The 22042-nt window shown below is 30.7% G+C and overlaps 1 protein-coding gene across 1 annotated transcript; it reads left to right on the plus strand.

The window, feature by feature from the left end:
• The first annotated feature begins 1233 nt into the window (after window positions 1–1233).
• On the plus strand, window positions 1234–21459 carry LOC107453150 (polycomb protein eed-A). Its single transcript, XM_043039349.3, has 12 exons — window positions 1234–1550; window positions 3327–3473; window positions 3844–3933; window positions 7380–7442; window positions 8781–8906; window positions 11285–11366; window positions 11476–11567; window positions 14182–14315; window positions 16503–16608; window positions 18860–19012; window positions 19980–20053; window positions 21270–21459. Exons 1-12 carry the CDS (start codon window positions 1380–1382, stop codon window positions 21400–21402), a joined length of 1371 nt encoding a protein of 456 aa, XP_042895283.1. The 5' UTR covers window positions 1234–1379; the 3' UTR covers window positions 21403–21459.
• The last annotated feature ends 583 nt before the right edge of the window (window positions 21460–22042 follow it).

Consider the following 22042-nt stretch of genomic DNA (forward strand, 5'->3'; position numbering starts at 1 on the left):
GTCAGTGAGCGGAATGGTGACCACTTTCATCAGCCTGCGTATAGGGACTTAGAGGTATAAGGTACTCAGTGTTTGTCTGTTATATCGTAAACTTGACATCAGGCGTAGGTCGTTTGAGTTACCAAAGCAGAGAAGCCATCTGCAGAGGATCAAAATTGTGATGGCACGCTTCGGATCACCCTCTGGGATGTTTCCCAGACTGTCGAGTATAGCTCATTGTGCAGCTCTAGTGAGGAGTAAATTAAATACTGTTACTCTTTTTTTTAGAAAATCTTATCCAGAATATATTTATTTTGAAGAAGAGGCCTGCATTAAATTTTGCGCTGGGACTCATAAAAATTACGAGCTTTGCTTTTCAGTTCTTGCCACCCTCGGTTGATATCAAAGTCTTTTCTCCTCTTGATACATGAGGAATATTCAGACTGCATGAGATTGTCATGAATGCTCGTGCAAAGTTTTAGAAAATACGCGTAAGATGAACTACACGCGCATGTGGAAATCGCATTTACTTACGATTGCATATGTGAATCGCATACAGTGACAGTGTAAGTTCTCTCCTAAGTGACAGTCTTCTTTGTTTGAGGTAAGTATTTTAGCTACACATACGTTGCACTAGGGCTATTCGCGATGGTGTGAGAAACTTTGAGGATCATCCGAAGACATGCCATTACAATTTTGATGCTTTGCAGAGGGGCTCATAAAAATTCCCAGAAAGCATTGCTCACAAAGATTCGCAAAAATAAGGGTTCTCCCTTTAGTAGCCTGATGACCTGCGCATGAAGTTTATCATTTCACGGTAAAATAGTTTAATGTGCGCCGATACCGTGCACCCTCGGTTCCTACGTAAGCTTATCAAAGTGATCACCCACCCACTTACTAACCGCAGCCAGTGATGATTGGCTTCAGTGTTCTACTGGGAACCGTTTCCTTATGATCAATCTACTGCGGGACTCTTCTTTGTTTGAGAGCGATTCTTTAATGATGTGAATAAGAACCTGTTTAGTGAAATGAATTTAATTTCGAAAACCTAGCTAATCAAGTGATTAGCAATCGCGTGACAAACGCGATTTTGTTTTAAATGCAGTGAGATTGACACTTTAGTTTTTTTACCAGCTCACTGCCATTGTCAATCGGATAAGAGCGATTTTGAATTTTCTTGGTGAAATGCAGATGATCTGGTTATTTTAATTAACTTGACGGCATTAACTTGAATTTTCCTGTTGCTAATGGATTGAGCATTGAAATGAAGTGAAGTAATAGGTAGCGGCAAATTTTGTTTTGTTTTTGTAATTTTTATTTGTAAACATTCAAATGTTATAAATGTCTTTCTTATTTAATTTGAATTGAAAATTAATTCCCTTATTTATTGTTTCCATGGAATGTTTCTATGGAAAAGCTTACAATCATTTTGTAATTATATAGATTTGCCGAAACAAGATAAAATGTCAGATTCGGAATCACAGCCAACAGCGAAAAAAGCAAGATGCATACCATTACATTTAATTAATCATTCTGATCAATCTACACATGAAGAATCTGGCGAAGATATTGTAAAATATGTTTGATTTTATCTTGAATTTAAATATGTGATTTTTTTGTTACTTTTTTTCATATTCAAATTTTTGTAATATTTCTATTTATCTATGAAAATAATATGTGCATCAATATATTAGATGTTATTCAAACATACAACTTAAGTCTAAAAAAATTAGTTTCTATTTGTAAAAGTAGAAGTTTCGATACCCTAATCTTTTTTTCAGTCTTGAAACCCGAAATGATCAGCCGTTTTTTCAACCATTAGCGTAGCTAGCGTAATAAAATATGAATACTGAGTGAAAATGAAATACAGAATAAAATGTTTTTCTCTATTAATAATTCCCAGTTTCATTTGCAATTTCAGGCCTCATAACTTCTTTAAATTTATACCCGATTTACCTAAAAATTGAACAGGATTATAGTACTTTCCTTTGCATATAGATTTTATTTATTTTTTAAATTATTATAAAAGTTTTAAAATTATAAAAAAAAAAAAATTTAAGTCCAAATAATGCATCTTAGCAGAGAGGATGGAAAATGTAACAGCGGGGACGTCTTACAAATTTGACAAATAGTTAAAGTGAAATATCACTGTCAAAATTGACTTTTCGTCAAAATTGACTTTTCGGTTATTCAAAGTTGGAGTTGGCCACGGCATGTGAACCACAGTGTGTGCTACATCTTAGTAGTTATATTTAAAAGTTTTTACTTTACCTGACTGTGTTAAAAAAAATAAGTGCATTATTTGTTTTGTTTTTTTCTGAATTTCAGTTATGTAGGCAGTAAAACTAACTACCCTATTTTTTCCTTGAACTTTTTACACTTGCATAACTATCTATTGCAACATCAAAACAATCTCTGTGTCTTGAATGGTGTCTGGTGCACGTTAAATCTGGTGCACGTTTTTAATGGTCAACCAATCAATTTTGTGTAACTAGGGGATAGTTAGTTTTGTCTTCTCTGTTACATCCTTTCTGTTAGATGAGAAACTTTAAAACTTTGAATTTTTTTGTTCAAAAATATAACATGATTGTATTAATAGACTTTATTATAAAAATCAGTTATTAAGTTAAAAGGTTTTTTTGTGTAATGAATAAAATAAGCTTAAAAGAATAATTGTAACAGAAAGGACAAATATATATTTGAGATAATTTTTGACTTAAAAAATAAGAAAAATATTTTTTTTGTTGATGGAAATCACTGCACAATTAGACTCAGGAACAATTTATTTTGCAATATAAATCAAACTATGTGTAAAATCGAAATATTTTTTAATAACTAATTCTTCTTTAAAATAAAAATTTTTTTGAAAATCATTAATGCTTTCTATTTATGATAAATTTTACTATAATCATACTTTTAGTCAGCTAATTTTTATTAAAAGAAAGTTAACCCCAGTTGCTGTGCATGCATCCTATAATTCTGATTTGTGCTTAAAGTAAAAGTGTTGATGCATGTATAATTTTATTAACTTCTCATGTTTTAGTTGATTAAGAAATGGTACTTTCATATTTTCTCTTTAAAATGCAACCGAGAAAAGGCAGGTAAAAATTTCATTCAAACATACTTCTAATATATCTGGCAGGGCATGTAAACATTTTAAGATTTTTTAAGCTATGCTTCATAGCTAGATTGTTATTTCACTAAAAATATAAATGTTGTGAAGTGAAATAACTTCCGAGTTTTCTGTTAACTTTTAAATTTTTTTTTTTAAAAACCCTGGGTTATTTATAGACATTGTTAATTTGACTTAAAGATGCAATGGTATAACCCCTTTTCTTATTTTGCAGGATGAAACATCAAGCATCGGTAGTGCATCGACAGTTGATAATACTTCCCGAAGTGATACTCCTACAAATAAAAAGGGAAAAAGAGGAAAAGGACGTTGGAAATTTAAAAACTGCAAGTTAGCTTATAAATGTGCTACTTATATAAAAGTAAGTAATATTTAATTTTAATTCTTTTGTGCTGTAATTTAGGCAGATTTTTTAGATGGAATGAAGTTAAAGGGTCCGCCAATAATTGTCTGATCTCAATGTATAATTCTTTTTTATTGATTCTCAATATTAGAATATTAGTTATTATTAATTATATTCAGGTGAGCAGAATATGTTTGACCGCACGGATGGAAATTCAGGTAGCCATTGGGGAAAACACAATTCCTACTAATTAATATTAAAAAAAAAAAGAACTGTATGCAATAGTCATTTGATTGTGCACTGTCTGTGTTTTTGATGAATAATGAAATTAAAATTTTGCAGGGTGACTTTTGTTTCTATAGTTTTTTAATTCCAAGTTTTATTGCAGGAAGATCATGGCCAACCATTATTTGGTGTACAATTCAATCCTTACGTAAAGGAAGGACAGAATATTTTTGCAACCGTTGGAAGCAACAGGGTAAGTTTTGTGTAAAATTATTGATGTTAATTAGATGATGCAGAAATTTTATAAACTGCCTAAATGATATCATTCCTGTTTCTTTTATTTATATGGTCATGCACAAAAAAAATTAATTTAAGATCCTGTAGTTATCTCTTCTTATTCCGTCTTTTAAATGAACAATTTTTTTTATTCACACTAAGTGTTCTGCATTAGGGGATGTTAATTTTAAATGAGTAAAAAAGTCATTAATTTTTTATGACAAAGAACTGTTGAGTTTTTTGTTGTAAAAAATGTTTTTTTTTTAGCTACAGTGAATTCTTTAGGAAAGACCACCTCTATATAATGACCTCCTTTATTTAGATCAATTTTAGGAGGCACAGAAATTTTTCCGTAGTCATTGTATTGAAGGAAACCTTTACAAGACTCCATTAAAACTTCTAATGGCCAGGGAAATCTCTGCACTAAATGCAGAAAAGGTCAAATAAGAAAAGAAAAATGAATAAATAAAAAAGCAAAACAAAATGTTTTAGATAGCTCTTTTCTAAGCAGGGGTTTCAATTTATCAGCAACTGAGATTGGTGCGAAAGATTTTCCCCCATTCACAATTGCTCCTTTTCTATTTTTACAAATGGACTCGTATCATGCTCCGACTTTCAGATTCCAGGCTCCTTCTTATTAGAATCATATCCTTCTCCTGTTTCTACTGGGGGGAAAAAGAAGTGGATAAAATAAATTGCGATGACTCCAAAAGGGTAATCTCTTTCATTTCCAATGACAAGATTAAAATAAGAAAGGTATGATCTTGTTGCATGAAAAGGGAAATTCAGAATGAAAACTTGCTGAGATATTCAGCTGTAGCATGACACAAATAAATAAATCTCTGGAAAAAAAAAGAGGCAATGATTAAAAAAGAATGGGAAAGTTTTAAATTCTTAGGTGTAAAATGCAGACACCAAGAAAGATTTTTTAGGCCTCAATGAAGTTTTATTTGAATGGTTTAAAACAGCACAGACAAATAAAATCCCAGTAACTGGATTCTAGATGGAAAAAAAGAGCCCTGGAAATTGCTGATGTGTTTGGAATGGAGAATTTTCCAGCAATGGGGGGTTTGAAAAATTTTGCAATAGTCAATAACAAATAAAATCCCAGTAACTGGATCCTAGATAGAAAAAAAAGGTTCTGGAAATCACTGATGTGTTTGGAATGGACAATTTTTCAGCAATGGGGGTTTGAAAAATTTTGCAATAGTCAATAACGTAGTTTTCATGCGTTATGTGGAAAAACAAAAGATATTGATTAAACAGAAACTCTTTGTGAAGATTGGATGACAAGACTACTACTTTTATTTGCTGGATATGGTGAGAAAGATATTTTACATATGGACCAAACATTTAATTTCATTTACAAACAACTATTGTTTTGAACTTCGCCAACAAAAAGTTTAGTGTTAAAATCCTTGGAAGTAAGAGGTGGTAAAAGTGGAGTTTACATGCATTTTGTGTAAGTGTTGCAGATAAGAAGTAGAAACTCTTAGTGATATGGAAGATTGCAAACCAATGCTGTTTTAAGGATGTAAAGATCTCAACACATTGGGTGTTACATCAAAATATAATAAAAAAAGCTTGGATGTCAAGAGGATTTTTTTTAATGAATGGTTGAAAAACTTTGATGAGAAGATGACAAATTAAGATAGAAAAGTTCTGATCATTGATAATGCCACGTGTCATTCTTGCAAAATAAAATTGGAGAGTGTAAAGATAGTATTTTTGCCACCAAATACAACTGGTAGACTGCAGATTTTAGTTAAAGGAATTCTCAAGTGTTTTAAGATGAAGTATAGATGTTAGATTCTGGTTGGTTCTAATGCCACTTGCCACACGGGCAAACCTGCTTGGTGAAACCGAGCAAATTTAAGGCAGAGTGTGCGATTATTGTTTTCCAGTGGCGCCATCTATGACCAAGAATTCGACTTCCGCCACATCACACGTCGCACCTGTTTATAAGGCGGACCCATTCATTCATCCACGGATCGTAATTTTGACCTGAATCAGAGAACGATCGATCTCCAATCCAGTACCCCTAGAGGTATTGATTTTTTATGGGAACATGGAGGACTTTGCGACTCGACAGAATTTTAATGTGCATCAGTCACCATTTACACGGGGTGTCTTCGGTCGGCGGGGTTTGAACCCACCCACTCTCGGACATGGGCCCAGCACCCTACCAACCAGGCTATCCCGGCCTTCGATGTTAGATTCTAAAATCTATCATTTCTCATTTGGAGTACAATATGCTTGTGAAAAGAATGTCTGCTGCTAATGCAGTACAACAGAAAGAAATAAGATTCCATTACTATCAAAAATTGTTTTGCTTCTTGTGGAATGACAAATTTGAAATTGAGAAAAACATTCTTGAAGTTGTGGACTCTTCATGGGAGGATCAAGTAGTACAACTTTCTGCCATTTGTAACATAGAGTATGATCCCAAGTCAGCTGTGTATGAGGAGAGTATTCAATGTTGCGTCAACTTAAGTGGAGATAAAGAAGAGCACCTGCTCTAAAGCTTCTTTAATTTTGGTAGGATTTTGTAAGTGAGGAATTTGTTTTTTTTTTTTTTTTTGCCTTTTCCGGCACTCAATCTGATTCCTATAGCTAAAATGAGGAGAATGAATGTTGGCAACAAACTTTGAAAGATATCAACAACCTCATGTCGCAGTCAGAGTACGCTAAAGCCGATATTAAGAATGATTTATTTTTAGAGTCAAAAACTAAATTAGAAAGAAAAGTTATTTTAGAAAAAAGTAAGCACCTCAGCATTTTTTTAAATCTAACAAATTTTTTGATTTAAAATAAGATGTAAAATTTAACCAAAAACACAATTGTTTCTTTATCTAAAATAGTTCTATCATTCATAATTGATAAATTTGTTTTTACACATACTTATATCTATAGAGGTCATTTTTATTTATGTTAAATTTTATTCATTGATCTGGTTTTCATGACGCCAACACAAGTGGCATCTTTGCTCAAGAAAGTGGCTATTAAAATTGCTTTTGAAAAATCATGTACCTTTGACAACATTTTAAAGTCAATGGAGGTGACCCTTGCAAACGACCGATCTCCATTAACCACTATTTTACAGGGGAGCCAAGAGTGGTCGCTCTCAAAAGTTTTCATTGTAGTTATAACTAGTTTACTAACAAACTCGTTTTATGTTTTAGATCTTTTTTTTTTTGCATAGATATTTTACATTGAATATATAGTCAAACTCACTTAAACTAGGGGAGATCCATTGTCAGTTTATAGACTTGGTGTTTTTCTCACAAAAATTATTGACAAATTAAGTATTTATTACACATTTAATTAAAAAAAAAAAAATTTTTTTATATATTTTTATACAATATGTGCTAGATTCTTTTTCATTTCATATCTATAATTTATTAACAATGTGAATGTTTTTAGGTAACTATATATGAGTGTATTGAAGAAAACTTTAAGTTGATTCAAGCATATGCTGATCCTGATGTATCCTTTTCTTTTATTTTCTTCGAACTTTTAGCTGCAGGTTTTCATTCATGAAAAAATTTGTTTTTCCTATTTCAATGAGAAAGTAGTGGGACACTTGGAAATTTTGGTACAATTTTGCCCATTTGCTCAATTCTTGGAATTAAATTCGCAATATTTTGATATCACTGATTTTGTTTTTCATCTCAGATCTAAAACAAAAGAGTTAAAATAAATATCCTTTTAATCTTACCACCCCAGAAAAAAATTTGGACTATTATTATAACCTCATCCCAATAGTAAAAGTAACAAAAAAAAAAAAAAATTGGAATCAATTGACTCCAAGCTGTTGCAACAGTAATATAAATATGGAAAAAAATCCTTATGCATTCTTATTTTTAGAATTTTCTCAACAATCAAAAATGCGAATGACTGTGTTTCTTCATTTTTATTTTTTCAACAAAGTTGTCATAAGAATTTGAAAATAAGAAGAAATTTAAACTTACTTCCCAATGTTGCCTTCAATTGCGAGAACTAATGAAAATTTTGACATAATTCGAAATCATAATTCGAATCTTCCAAAGCATCGTTTAATTTTAGGTATGATTGTAGAACACTTGAATTTAAATCATTTTCTCACCCCCACCCATCAGATTTTCACTTTTGAGTTTGAGAAGAGAAAGAGCTACTCAAAAAAAGTTCCAACAAACTTTTTATTGAAATAAAAAGAGATGAAGACTGAAAAGTGTCTTTTCGGTATTGTTTTAAATTGATCCGCTCTTTTAGAATAAGTCATTGATAGTGATGAGAGTTGAATGTTTGAGTACGATTCAGAAATCAAACAACCGAGCCTGGAATGGTTCACTTCATCCTCACCAAAGCTCTATTTTAATGAATTGATTGTAATTCTATTGGCTGAGTGGTATCGCTTCGCGCTCCCTTGCCGCAGGTCCTGGGTTCGATCCTCGGGCCGGGCAAGGTTGACCCAACCTTTCATCCCTTCAGTGGATCGATAAATGAGTTCCAAGCTTGCTTGGGAACTAAACACTGGGGGTTTCGCGTTGGGATGACCACCTAACCGGAACATCTGCTCTTGCACCCCAGAGCCCAAGGTCAAGAAAACTGAGATGGGTACAGTAAGCCTTGGCCCTCTATGGGCTGTCGCGTCACTGAGTTTAGTTTAGTAATACTATTAAAATTAGGGTTTTAAAAACATCAGTCGTATTACTTATTTTGCAAACCTTGTACGTATATATATGTTGTACTTAAAATGAAATATAGACAGATGAAAATTACCTAATTTGCAAACCTTGTATATATATATATATAAATATATGTTGTACTTAAAATGAAATATAGACAGATGAAAATTTTTACACCTGTGCCTGGTCTTTTGATGATGTTACAGGACATCCCTATTTAGCAGCAGCTGGTACTCGTGGTGTTATTAGAATTATTGGTCCTTCTGTGCAGAAAACTATTAAAGTAAGTTTTGATTTTGTCACATGGAAAATTTTAATTGATGTTTAAAAATATTTTTTTCCTCCATGAATATTGCATATTCTGATTTTATGATGGCGTATGATAGAACACATAATTGAATCTGCATTACATGGTATGAATATCGAATTGTTTTTATTTTGTTTGCTTTATGTTAATTTTAATTATTTGAGTATAAAAATATAAATATTTTGTGAAAATAATAACTAATCAAATTTTGAAAAGTTTCTATTGTAATTTCCTGTCTCAAAGTATTTTAAAATGTTGGATCAAAAATCATTTGACCTAGTATTTTTTTATTTTATTTTATTACCGTCATTGAACAGCCTACCCAATTTTGAGTTTACAAGTACCAATGTTCAACTCCATAGCTTTTTAGTTTTGAGCCCAATTTTAAAGACAGGGGAACTTCTGGATTAAGCATTTGATTAAATTTGCTATTTTGGAGGACTTTTTTATAAAACTAACCCACATTTGATTTACATGGAGAGAAAAGCCTCCCAAGGTTAGCCTGACTGCAAGGAGACTCTAACCCATGATCCGTCTACCCCAGAAGATATTTTACATCAGCACTGTGGTCGGTGCAAGCCATGTGTATAATTCAAATCGACTAGCCATGCTGGGATTTGAGCCTGGTTCATGTCGTTGGAAAACGAGCACTCTATTCCCTGAGCCTACACGGCTCTTGGCTAATTATTGTTAAGAATAAGCCAATAAATTTTTTTGTGCTGAACTGAGAATTATAGTTCCTAGTTGCATTTTAATCGAAACAAATTTCATGTGCAGTTCCCTATTAACCACTTCTATTGAGTAATTTTTTTTTTTAATTCTCCATTACAGGACAAAACTAATCTTACTCTTGTAAACCGAAAATAATGTGTAAAAAAAATTGGAAAAGATTTGAAATTTTTTTGTTTTATAAAAAAGCTTATTAAATTTTTATATTGATTATCTTAGTAAACAAATTGCTTCAATTTATATTTGTTTCATCGATATTAATTTGCTTATTATTAGCTACAGTTTTCAATTTCCTAATCTTATTATGTCTGTTCAAAAGTATGTGACCACAATTTTTATTAGCAGTCTGAACGAAGTTAAGGGTAATTGGCTTATTGACAATTATTAGGTATAATCTAGCCAAATTTTTTTTCATAACCATCCCACCAATCAATTGACGTTACACCTTAAAAAAAGTTGGCACATATAGAGTCCTCGGGTTTTATTTTGCGACATAATGAGACGAAAAGTTAAACAGCATAACTGCATCAATTTTCGTCTAAAGCTTTGATATTCTCTAGTGGAAGCAATCCTCAAAATTGAAAAAGCATTTTGAATGTGAGTTATTGATTTTATAAATCAGTCTGTTACTTTTTGAACAGTAAATGTATTCTAAAATTTCATAAAAGCAATCATAAGCTATATCTAAGGTTATGATTTAAAAATGTCATAATATTGATAATTTATCTAAGCAAAATTTTCTGCTATCCAGTGACCTAAGTTCTGTCCTTGTTTTTGCTGATAAATTTCTGTAATTTTTTAGAATAATTCTCTGTTTGCATCATGAATAAAATTCATTATGTTATACATACGAAGTGCTTCCTCTGAATTTATACATGTGCACTAGAGATGAGATGGGCTCATTTACCAAAAAAACGTTTGGGGATGGAACTCATAATAACTTTTAACTACTTTACTGGGATACTCTTACACAATGCAATAGATGAGGCAGCAGAGTAAAATAAAAATAAATTCTTAAACTTAACGTTTATGAGGAGAGATTCTAATTAGGAATCTTACAGATATTAAAAAATTTTATGTTTGCTGTTGTTGACAATCCTCTTCAAAATTTCTCTTTCACGTGCAATTCTATATTTTTCTCTTTGTTTTTTGATTCACAAGTTAGTAATAAAAAAAGGTTATAATGACTAATTTCCTTGTTTAAACATCAAAGGCAGAGAGACGAGACCACAAAATTTGGCCTTTATTCGATGTATATCTTAAAGTGAACTTGGGCTCTGATTAAAATTCTTCAGGCTCGGACCTCAAAAAAATTATTCTAAACTCTCACTTTTAAATAAAAATTTGTAATTTAGCAAAGAAAAAAAAAACGCTTTTTCTCCATTTCACCTATAATACAAAAAAATAAAATAAATAAAAGTATTATTTAGAACAAAAAGGAAATTGTTTAAGTGAAATAATTTGAACTGACTTTAAAATTTTGAAATAGCTTAAATTTAAGACTTTTTTTTTTTTATTTTTTATTTTTTTTTTTTTTTTTTTTTTTTTTTTTTTTTTTAAAACAACAAAACTTTTTTTTCAACTTATGTATTGAAAAATAATAAAGAATTTATGATATTTTGTAGCACTACATTGGACATGGAAATGCAATAAATGAACTGAAATTCCACCCTTATGAATGTAACATACTACTTTCAGTCAGCAAAGGTAAAATAACTAAGAAATAATGTTCATTTATATTGGAACTAAAATTTTTCTATGTAAATTTTTTTACTGCAATAACATATTAATTTTAATGGAAACTTTTAAATTTTAGATCATGCTTTACGATTGTGGAATACTAAAACCGATCAATGTATTGCTATATTTGGTGGTGTTGAAGGGCATAGAGATGAAGTCTTAAGTGCTGTAAGCATCATATTCTTTTATAAAAATAATTTTTATTTTAATTTAGTATAGATTATATACTTTTTGCTTTCTTATAAAACTGTTTATCAAATATTGTAATGGTTCTTCCCTAAAAATAAATGCTAACTTGTTCTAAAAAGATTTATTAATATGTATAAGATGAGAAGCCACTTAATAGTTCCAAAATAAGATACCAAAAGATGAACTTGTATGAAAAAAGCTATATATAATATTTAAAGTTAACATTCATGTTTTGAAGACATAATGTTGCTATACTGCTGTTAAAAGTTGACTTGCAGTAAATTGTTTTCATTGCATACCAGATGTGTTCTATAAAAACACTTTCGTTACAATATGATATATATTTGTGATTATATTGGTATACACAATTATCTAATCCAAAATTGTCAAATTGTCTGTTTAAGAATTTTCATTATGAATAATATTTTATAGCACAGTGAAATGTTTTGTATCTGCCAGAAAACAACGATAACTTAGACAAAAGTTAAAATTAAGTAAGAAAGGGTTTGAAGCTTTTTCTATGCTATGTTCCAAAGTAAATCTATATGAGTCGAATAATTAAATAGTTGCTTTATCAATGATTCATAACATGCATTTCATGTAATGAATCACACACAATCAGCGTTATTGCAGATTATGAGGAATCACGATGTCGGTTTTAAAATTGTTTAAATAAATTTTTAAAAACTTTTCAGGTATTTGGGCATAAGTTGAGAAAAGCATTCAATAACAGTGAGTCAGATAATCAAAGCTCTACTATATTTACTTTAAATTTATTTTTATGGTAAAAACTAATCTATAATTAATTACTTATTCCCACTTGTTTGTAAATTTATTTTTCTGACATTCTTGTACATAGTTACTAATTATTAGGAATGTTGTTACCTAATGTAAGTATTAACATTGCTCATGAGAAATGAAATTAAATTCTCAAATTTTTTCCAATCTAGAAACTGTTACTATGAAATAGTTTATATCCCAAAAATTAATTTGAAAACAGAATTATTGTAAACATTCTGTTTTCTCGTTTTTTTTAAAATTTTTTTATTCACAAATACATAAAGTTTTCAAATTTTAAACTATATTTATTTGTATAAAATAAAACTTTCATAGAGAAACATTATTATTTTGGTGTTGAAGTACAATATAGTTCAAGACAATGTGTAAAGCACAAATTTAATATTTTTAAAGAGAGACCTATTTTGGTACCATAGAAAGTACTACAAATTTTAATGTTAAAATACTGAAAGAATGAAAATGCAAATAAACTACTAGTCTGTATAGATGTCACTAGCTTATACAGACTACTTTCATGGTCACTATTAGATGTTTAAAAAATGCTTTAAAAATATTGCAATATTTAGAGCTAGCAGGTATTAACTACCTCTCGGTGGTTAAAGTGTCATATAGGTGTCAATTGTGAAGGATTGTAAGCTGATCCTTAGTGAGGCACCCAGCTTCAGATCAATAGGTATCCGCTTGTCTGGGAAGCTATGCTTTATAGTAATTACAATCATGCTGCACAAAATTGTGGAGCTTTACTCCCCATGATTTTCTTGACTCAAAGCAAGCTGTTGCGGGACTACTCGACTTTTTCACATTTTAACTCATCGCAACATTTAACAAAAAAATTTTCAAAAATTAATGTGGTAGTTGGAAATGAAATTTATAAAAAAATAATTAAACATAATAATAAAGCTTAAATCAAAATTGTTAAATTAAAGTTGTTGCTGCCTAAGAAAATGTTTTTTTTTATTTTTTTTAATGGCAGGCATTAAGCTTTTGTTCTTTTGACGCGGAAGATGCCAAAAGTATTGCTCATTTAACTTTACCCTGTGGGCACCTGTTAACCAAAGTCACAGAGGTAAACAACATTACCCACACCACACTGCCACAGATACCCATTCATAGTGTAGGCCACATTCACACAACAGAGGACAACACACAGAGATATACACCCATGCCCGAAGCGGGATTCGAACCTGCAACCATTGGCTTCGCAGTCCAGCACGCTAACTGCTCAGCCAATTGACCTGCATGAGAAAATATGCAAAGAAAAAAATCATACAAAGCAAAAGAACATTCATCGTTACAGAAGCTGTGTACTGAAAAAATTCTTTGCAATCGTGACATCATTAAGCTGTCTTTCATGTCTTTTTTTTCTCATTCTGAATTTCCCTTCTGCAGAGAAGTTGTATGCAATCCCATTACGCATGCTTGGCAGTGAAGAATCACTGATGGCTGATTTCAGAGTAATTGATGTCCTGTTTTAGATTCTTAAAAAATTCCTTAGTTTTGAATTCTGCTTTTAATTATTTTATTGAACTTCATGTGTTTTCATTTATAAAAAAGTCTTTTTTGGGAAACATTTTAGTTGGCAATTTATTCCAAAGCGATTGTTTGTAAGTTTTGCAAAATGCACATTTTTACAAAAAGCATGAATGCTGAGTTATAGACTTTGGCAACTACAACTGAAAAATAACTTTTTTGGAATATTTTAACACAAAATTCCTTTTGAAACTGTATTCTTAATTTCTGTTTTCTGCTATAACTTGATAATGGTTATTTTGAAGTATGGTATTTAATTTTGCAGGATTTTGATTTATTGGGTCAGAAAATAGTTTCTTGTGGCATGGACCACTCTTTAAAGATATGGGAAATAAATGATCCTAATGTTCAAGATGCTATCAAGGAATCTTATGAGTATAATCCATCTAAATCAAACAAGTAAATTTTTATACACTTTTAATTTATACTTTTAATTGTATTATTTTTATAAACTTTTATCCAAGTTTAGCAGAAAAATTTTGTTTTATTTATGCTGTTATGTATTGTTATAATATTTGTGTAAGTAACACAAAATATTGAAAGTATTTTTAAAATGCTATATTGTCTCATTATATGTGTGTGTGTTTTTTTTTATCCAAATATCTTATAATAAACTGTGACTACTTTTCCAGATATATGTTTTTTATAAAAACCAAACTTATTTTAAAAACTTATTTAAATTTTACAATTATACACACAATTACAATTATTTAAAAGGAACTTTCTGTATAGTTACTGTTAAAAAAATTATGATTTTTTTTCTTCTTCTTTTTTTTTAATTCAATCGTATTTATATATTGCCTATCTATCTTAAATGTTTGAACCAATGTATAACTTTTATTTAGTTGCATTTAATAAAATTACAAAAAATAAATTGTTACAATTTCAAAATACAGGGTGTTTATAAAGTCCTGGACCCATTTTGATGTTTAATAACTCATAAAATAATAATGATAGATTAAAATTAATAACATAAATGGTTAGATAGACTAAGAAAGTTTCATGCCTCATGTCAATGAACTTCCACGTGTCCTCTTTCGTCGCAGGGAGAATATCAAGTCAATAGTCAATTTCATGCCAGGTAGCGGCAAACATGTTGGCATCCACAGAGGCTATTGCGGTTTTCTGAAGTGCATAATGTTCTCCGACGAAGCATCCTTTCATGTTTCTGACATTGTTAATCGCCATAATGGGGATCTGAAAGCCCCCGTGAATACCGTTAGACACAAAGGGATTCCCCAAAGGTTAATGTGTGGTGTGGACTAATGCACGACCGAGTCATTGGGCCTTTCTTTTTTCAGAAAAGACGATCTCATCAGTCGTATACTTAGACACGTTGGAAAACTTCGTATTTCCACAACTAGAAGGAGGTCCAATTCCTGGGCCACCCAGATCACCTGATATAACGCCGCTGGACTTTTTTCTTTGGGGATTTGTAAAGGACAATGTTTACAGGAGGATCGTGTTGAACATTGATGACCTAAAAGCCAGAATTACAACCACAATAGCTTCTGTGGATGCCGACATGCTTGCCGCTACCTGGCGTGAAATTGACTATCGACTTGATATTCTCCGTGCGACGAAGGGGGCACACGTGGAAGTTCATTGACAAGGGTCATGAAACTTTTTGAGTCTATCTGACCATTTATGTTATTAATTTTAATCTATCTTTATTATTTTATGAGTTATTAAACATCAAAATGGGTCCGGGACTTTATAAACACCCTGTATAATGGTGAAATTTTTAACTGTTTTTTATTACTTAACTTAAAGCTACTACTTCAAAATAAAAAATATAGTTAAATAAAATGAATAAATTATGCATTAATTTAATTGTAAATTTAATGAAAAAATATTTTATTGTATGTTGACAGTAATCTCATTACATGCATGCTTATAAATGAACTTGTTATTTACCAAAATCAAAAAGTAGTTTTTATTCCTCATATAATAACTGTTTTTTCTTTTAAGTTATTTGGTTTATTAGTAAATAATTTGTTTGAAATATATTTAAATTATTTATTAAGTGTATTAAAATTTATTCATTAAGAATTGTTTTGATATAATATTTATTATTATTATTAATTATGCTTTGTTATAGAATAACTTGTATTTTTAATTTAATGTTTTTCTGCTGAAATTGTAGTTAAGTGGAATAAAAGCAGAGAAATCAAAAATGTGTTGCTGTAATTAAAAAGGGAGAAATTGTGTGTTTGCTTTATTTTGAGAATGTCTAGATCATTTTGTCATATTTAATTTCAGGTAAACAATAATAATAAGTAAAAGGGCTTTGTAATTTATTTTATTAACATAAATGAGACGGAACTAAAAAAGTGTTGATAAAAATTATGGTTTCAAATCAGGAAAATTTTATTAGGTTAGTCTGGAAAAATCTGAGAATTTATTTTTCTGAGTGCTTGTGAACACCTTGTATATTCTGCTAATCCTTTGTTACATGTGTGTTTCATCATATCTGTTTGAATCATTAATATCTAAAAATTTTGATTTCCTAAAGATCAGAATCTATATGTGTGCTTTATGGCATATGTACTGTATAATGCATTAAACGATAACATACGTTTTCAGGCCTTTTAACACTCTGAAGCAACATTTTCCTATTTTTACAACTCGTGACATTCATATGAATTATGTTGACTGTGTCAGATGGATGGGAAATCTCGTTCTCTCTAAAGTAACTATGTTTCGAATTCTTACAATATGTCTATTATACACTCATGGACAAAAAAATTAGCGCACCTTAGCTTGGTGCGCTAATTTTCTTGTCCATGCTTGTATATTAGAATTAAGGTGCAGGTTTTGACAACATTTATTTTATATATATACATATATATTTTTTAACTCTTATGCTTTTTTAGGATATTTCATTTGGAATTTTTCAGGACATTTGCAAAAGTTTATTTATGAGTTCATTGAAAATGACTTTTCTATAGATGGAATTTATTTTATTTTTTAAACTATGTGAAACAGAAGTTGCATTAAAAGCAATTTACTGAAATCAATATATATTGCTAATTTACGAAAATCTTTTTGTTTTGTTTTCAAGAAATAAAAGGAACATCTTTTGATTCTTTTTATTTTTTGAAATGTTTTTTATTAAACCAAATGTAAAATTTTAAGATTATAAGTACTGTAAAATCCCAATAATCCAGAAGGCGCAAGTAAATGGTATTTTCGGATTTCTTTTTTTAAAGGAAAAATATATTGGACAAATGTCCCTGTCATCTTCTGCCTTGAGTTTGGCTATGCATGTTCAAATCGTAGAAATTTATATGTATATATATCGAAGAATACCCATAGGGTAAGGGTAGCTTCTGTAGGTATAATGCAAACCTGTGTTTAAAAAAAAAACAACATTTAGGGACACAGTAGCAGAGGTTCTTGAAACGCGTTTGCACCCTCCTCTCTTAATTTTTTCTCTTCTTTGGAGGAGAAGAAAAGTTCTCGCTTTATCTGCATTTTTACATTGTAGATAAGCAGTACTGTACTATTAGTTAAGAATTCTTTTATATCACCCATGTTAAGTAAATCTGCTAATACATATTGTCAGTAAAAGAAAGAATAAAATGGCGGGAGGTAGCGTACCCAACCAAACATCTAGAGTGGTCCAACTACCAGTTCACAGGTTCCTCACTGTCACTTTCCTTCTTATGCACTTACGCTTTATCTTAGTACGTATGATGCTCTGCTAAACTTGAGTGTGTCACTCACCCCATAAATTAGTTCTTTTTTTGGTATAGCACACCACACCGCAGTGTTCCCCACATTAGTTACGTATTCGAAGAACTGGACTTCTCCTTTCTATATTCTTTCATATATGTTATCGGCAAAGTTTGAAATCCAGCATTCTATAGAATACCTAGGCATTGTACATAATGCCTAAAACTAGCCAGCAATGTATGAAATGATTTATATTTCACACATTTCCTAGGCATTCTATAGAATGCCAAATGAGAAACCGGCAAAGTATAAAATCTTCTGTGGCCATGCTAGCAAAGGTGATGAAATGGATATTTTGTGCAATATTTGTTTCTGAACAAAATAATTGTGACTTAAATGTGAATTTTTTATATGTAAATTTTGTTTCCCTTAATAAAAAAGGCATAAATTATGTTTTGTACAACTTTCATTTTTCCTTAAGCATTTTGAATAATTTTTTTTTTAATTTCACTCTCTTTATTTTTTCAGAATAAAATTTTTATTTTTGAGAAATACGCATCATTTACATAATAACCTCATCAGGACGTGTTTTTCATGCTTTGCCTAAATAGCATTTCTCATTCTATAGAATGCCTAGGTATTATATACAATGCCTAGGGAAAGTATCTAATGCTTCTCATATTTCATACCTTGCCTAAAAACATCCCGCATTATATACAATGCCTAGGCATTTATAGAATGTCGGCGTTTTTTACATTGCCGGTAACATATATATATCCAATTTCTGTTAAATCTTTGAATTGCAGTGCTATTTGGGCAAACTGGAACAGAAATTTTCTGATTATGTAAAGTTTCTTCGTTGTAAAAAACTGGTTTTCCATGTTGTAAAGTCACCAACTGGTTTTTTAAACAGAGTTCAGGGTCAACAGTTTAAAGAAAAACCATAATTATTTAAAATAGATATTTAAATATATTAGAAATGCTTTCAATATATGTTGTGCTGAATTTCATTTATTATATTTTCCCTTTTCTTTTTAATATTTGGTTTTTAGAATTAGCCAATATAAATGGCTATGTTTAAACTTATTTGCTGAAAGTTCACAGCATGCAAAATAATAATTGTAAGAAAACACTATTGAGATGATTTCTAATTCAGATATAATTACAAGGATGAAAATGTATAGAGTTAATTAATTCTTGCCAGTAACTGATTACTCATATAAGCTTTATCTCAAAATGTAATGAATTATTTGCTTTATATGTAGTCTTGTGAAAACTGCATTATATGTTGGAAGCCTGGGCAGTTGGATCAACTTGAGATTACTCCCACTGATAACTCAGTGACCATCATTCAACGCTATGAATTCAAGGAATGTGAAATATGGTTTATGCGATTCTCATTAGATGCAGAACAAAAGGTAAATTAAAAATACTATATAATCTTTGTAGTTTACAGCTTTTAAATTTTCTCGCACTGCTTATGTTAATGTGTTAGATACATTTTAACGTCCAAATTTTATTCAAAAAATATATTTGACTTGTGAAAACTAAGAAATGCTCATCACAACTTTGGAGTAGTACTCATATAATAGATAATTAAAGACCAATTATGTCCACAAAAGTTGACTCTGAGAAAAAAAACTAATTTCAAGGTTTGAAACTTCTCAGGAGCAAGCAGCATACTATTAAAATCGTGAAAACTTGATAATATGCATGTATGCCACAAGTATGTATTTACATTCCCAAACAATTTTTTAAAAAAAAAACGAGATATATTTGAAAATTGTGGTGGGCAAAAGCAGTTTTTTTAACCACTAATACTTCCCATCACCTACAGTAGACTCTTTTGTTTTTCTTTCTGTCTCATAGTCTTTTCATTTAAGGTACATTTAGAATATGGAGGTCTTCATAAAATATTGGTGACTCAGATTTCACCAAAAAGTTTTTCAGGAACTGTAAATCTTGATGTTTAGAAGGCTAGTGTCTTAAAGATTTCTTTTGAGAACAATTTCCCTCTGTTACCTGTTCTTATTAATATTGTTTCCCCCATTAAAGACTTGACTGAGTCATGGTGGTGTAGGGGATAGAGGATAGATCACTCGCCTTCCAATGAGTTGAAACGGGTTTAAATCCCAGTGATGGCTGGTTGATTCGAATTCCGCACCCAGCCTGCACCACCACAGTGCTGATGAAAAATATCCTCAGTGGTAGACGGATCATGGATTAGAGTCATTTTGCCATCATGCAAACCGTGGGTTTTCCTCTCCGTGTAACGTGAATGCCAGTTAGTTCCTGTTTTGTTTTGATTATATAATTAATGTAAAATTGTTAATTGCAAGTTAATTCTAGTAACTCTGAAACATGCTTTATTTATGTTTATTTCAGATATTAGCTTTGGGGAATCAAGTAGGGAAGGCTTATGTCTGGGATTTAGATGTCGATGATCCTGGAACTGCTAGGTAATCATTTCATCATTATTTGTTAACAATTTTTGAGGTACATCTTTTTACTTCTAAAAATAATTTTATCTTTCTACAACCTAAAAAATGCCTGTTTGGAAATTCGTGGAATGGAAAAGAAATCATGGTTCACCCTGCCTCAAAGCAACATCAGTTAGTTATGGTATACTTTTAATATTTTACATAATTACAAGAAGCCACATTAGAAGAAGTCTGTAAAAGCCTCTTGCGCTGATTTTTCTGATATCCATTTAAAATCTCGATTTGCTTGATGTTATCGTATGTTTGTCGAGCATAAAATAAATGGTTCATCATGCATGGTTTCCTTTTCCCTAGAGATGAGTTCGAGCTCGCTTTTGGAGCTCTGAGCCCAATCAATTTTAATCTGAGCTCACCCCGCGCACAAGATACATAGAATTACTTACAGCTCAAGACGTACGTCGGATAAAGGCCAAATTTTGTGGTCTCGCTATTCGGCCTTTGCTGCCTTCACAAGTAAATAGTCATTAAAACCTTTTTTTACAACAATTAATTGATAAATGTTAATTTTTTTTTACCTAATGCCTGTGCCAAAAGATTGTTTATAAGTAGTAGAAAAGTTTAGGAAAATTTTATCTAGTCCAAGCTTGAAAACTTTTTTCAGTAAACAAGCCCGAGCCCATCTCATCTCTGATCCCCCCTCCCCAAAAATGCACTAACCAGCCATAAATGTATTTTCTATTCACAGCATTTGTAGGTACTCCTAAGGTTGATTATTTATTTTGTAGTAAAGCATCATGTGATTTCATAACCCACATTTCCTTACTCATTACCATTTAACCATTTGCACTCTGAGTAGACCTCAAAAGTCACTTTTCCAAGGTTTAAAATTTTTAGATCTTGATAATTAATAACCACATTATTTTATGAATTATAGAAAATATTATACTAAGTAGTTTAAGTGATTTAGTGTTTTACATTAGCTGAAACAGCATATTACAGTACTCAGAATGCAAAAGGTTAAAAACATTAACTATTATTCACTATAGACCTAATCACATTAGTCCAAAATTAAATTAGTTTACCCATGTACAAAAATATTTGCTTTAAAAATCAATTTTTTTTCCATGATAATTTTCAATTAAAGATGATAAAATTTTATATTGCTTAAGTGAAAAATTATATTATTAAAGTTTCTAAAACATATCTCTTAATATAAACATTATTTTAATTACAGGTGCATAGTCCTTACACATCCAAAATGCAACTCTCCTATTCGTCAGACTAGTCTAAACAAGGATGGTTCCATTCTGCTTTGTGTCTGTGATGATGGCTCTGTATGGAGGTGGGATAGAATCAGTAAAATGTGAACTGTTTTTTGTACATAATCATACACTTCATGTAATAAAGCATTTTTTTAATATTTATTTTTTCTGTCTCCTGTTACTCTTTTTTTTTTTATATATACTATTTTGATAAAAAAAATATTGGAAGTAAGAATAGACTAGGAGGCTCCGCCCCCTGCTTGCCACGCAATCCTATGTGGTTCACGCCGTGAACCATGGCTCGCTCGCCAATGAACACAATGTTCTAGCACAAAGACATAATATATTATCATCAAAGATTTTGTATTTTATCATCAAAGACATAGTATTGTACTTATGTAGAAGAATTCTACCAATGTTCTTATTGGCTTTTAAAAAAGTATATTAGCTATTTAGATTGTACATGGTGAAAAAATCAAAACATTAGCTAAATAAGAAACATATTAGCAAAATAAATTATCAAATATTGCTTCACTAATATTCTGCATTTTAAAGCGTGAAAATTCAATGCATAAATAAACGCGAAATATAAAAAAATTCAATACAAACATTTAAACGTTTTTTAGACGTTTAGGTAGCTCCCAGTAGAAAAATATCAATTCAACAGCGGCCTTTTAAAGCATTCTCACTTCAATTAATTAATTAATTCCTAATTGAGTTTAAATTAAATATTGTCATGTTTTTA

This window comes from Parasteatoda tepidariorum, chromosome 7, assembly GCF_982258835.1.
Source record: "Parasteatoda tepidariorum strain Cologne lab strain chromosome 7, Ptep-v5.0, whole genome shotgun sequence".
Classification (NCBI taxonomy): Eukaryota; Metazoa; Arthropoda; class Arachnida; order Araneae; family Theridiidae; genus Parasteatoda; species Parasteatoda tepidariorum.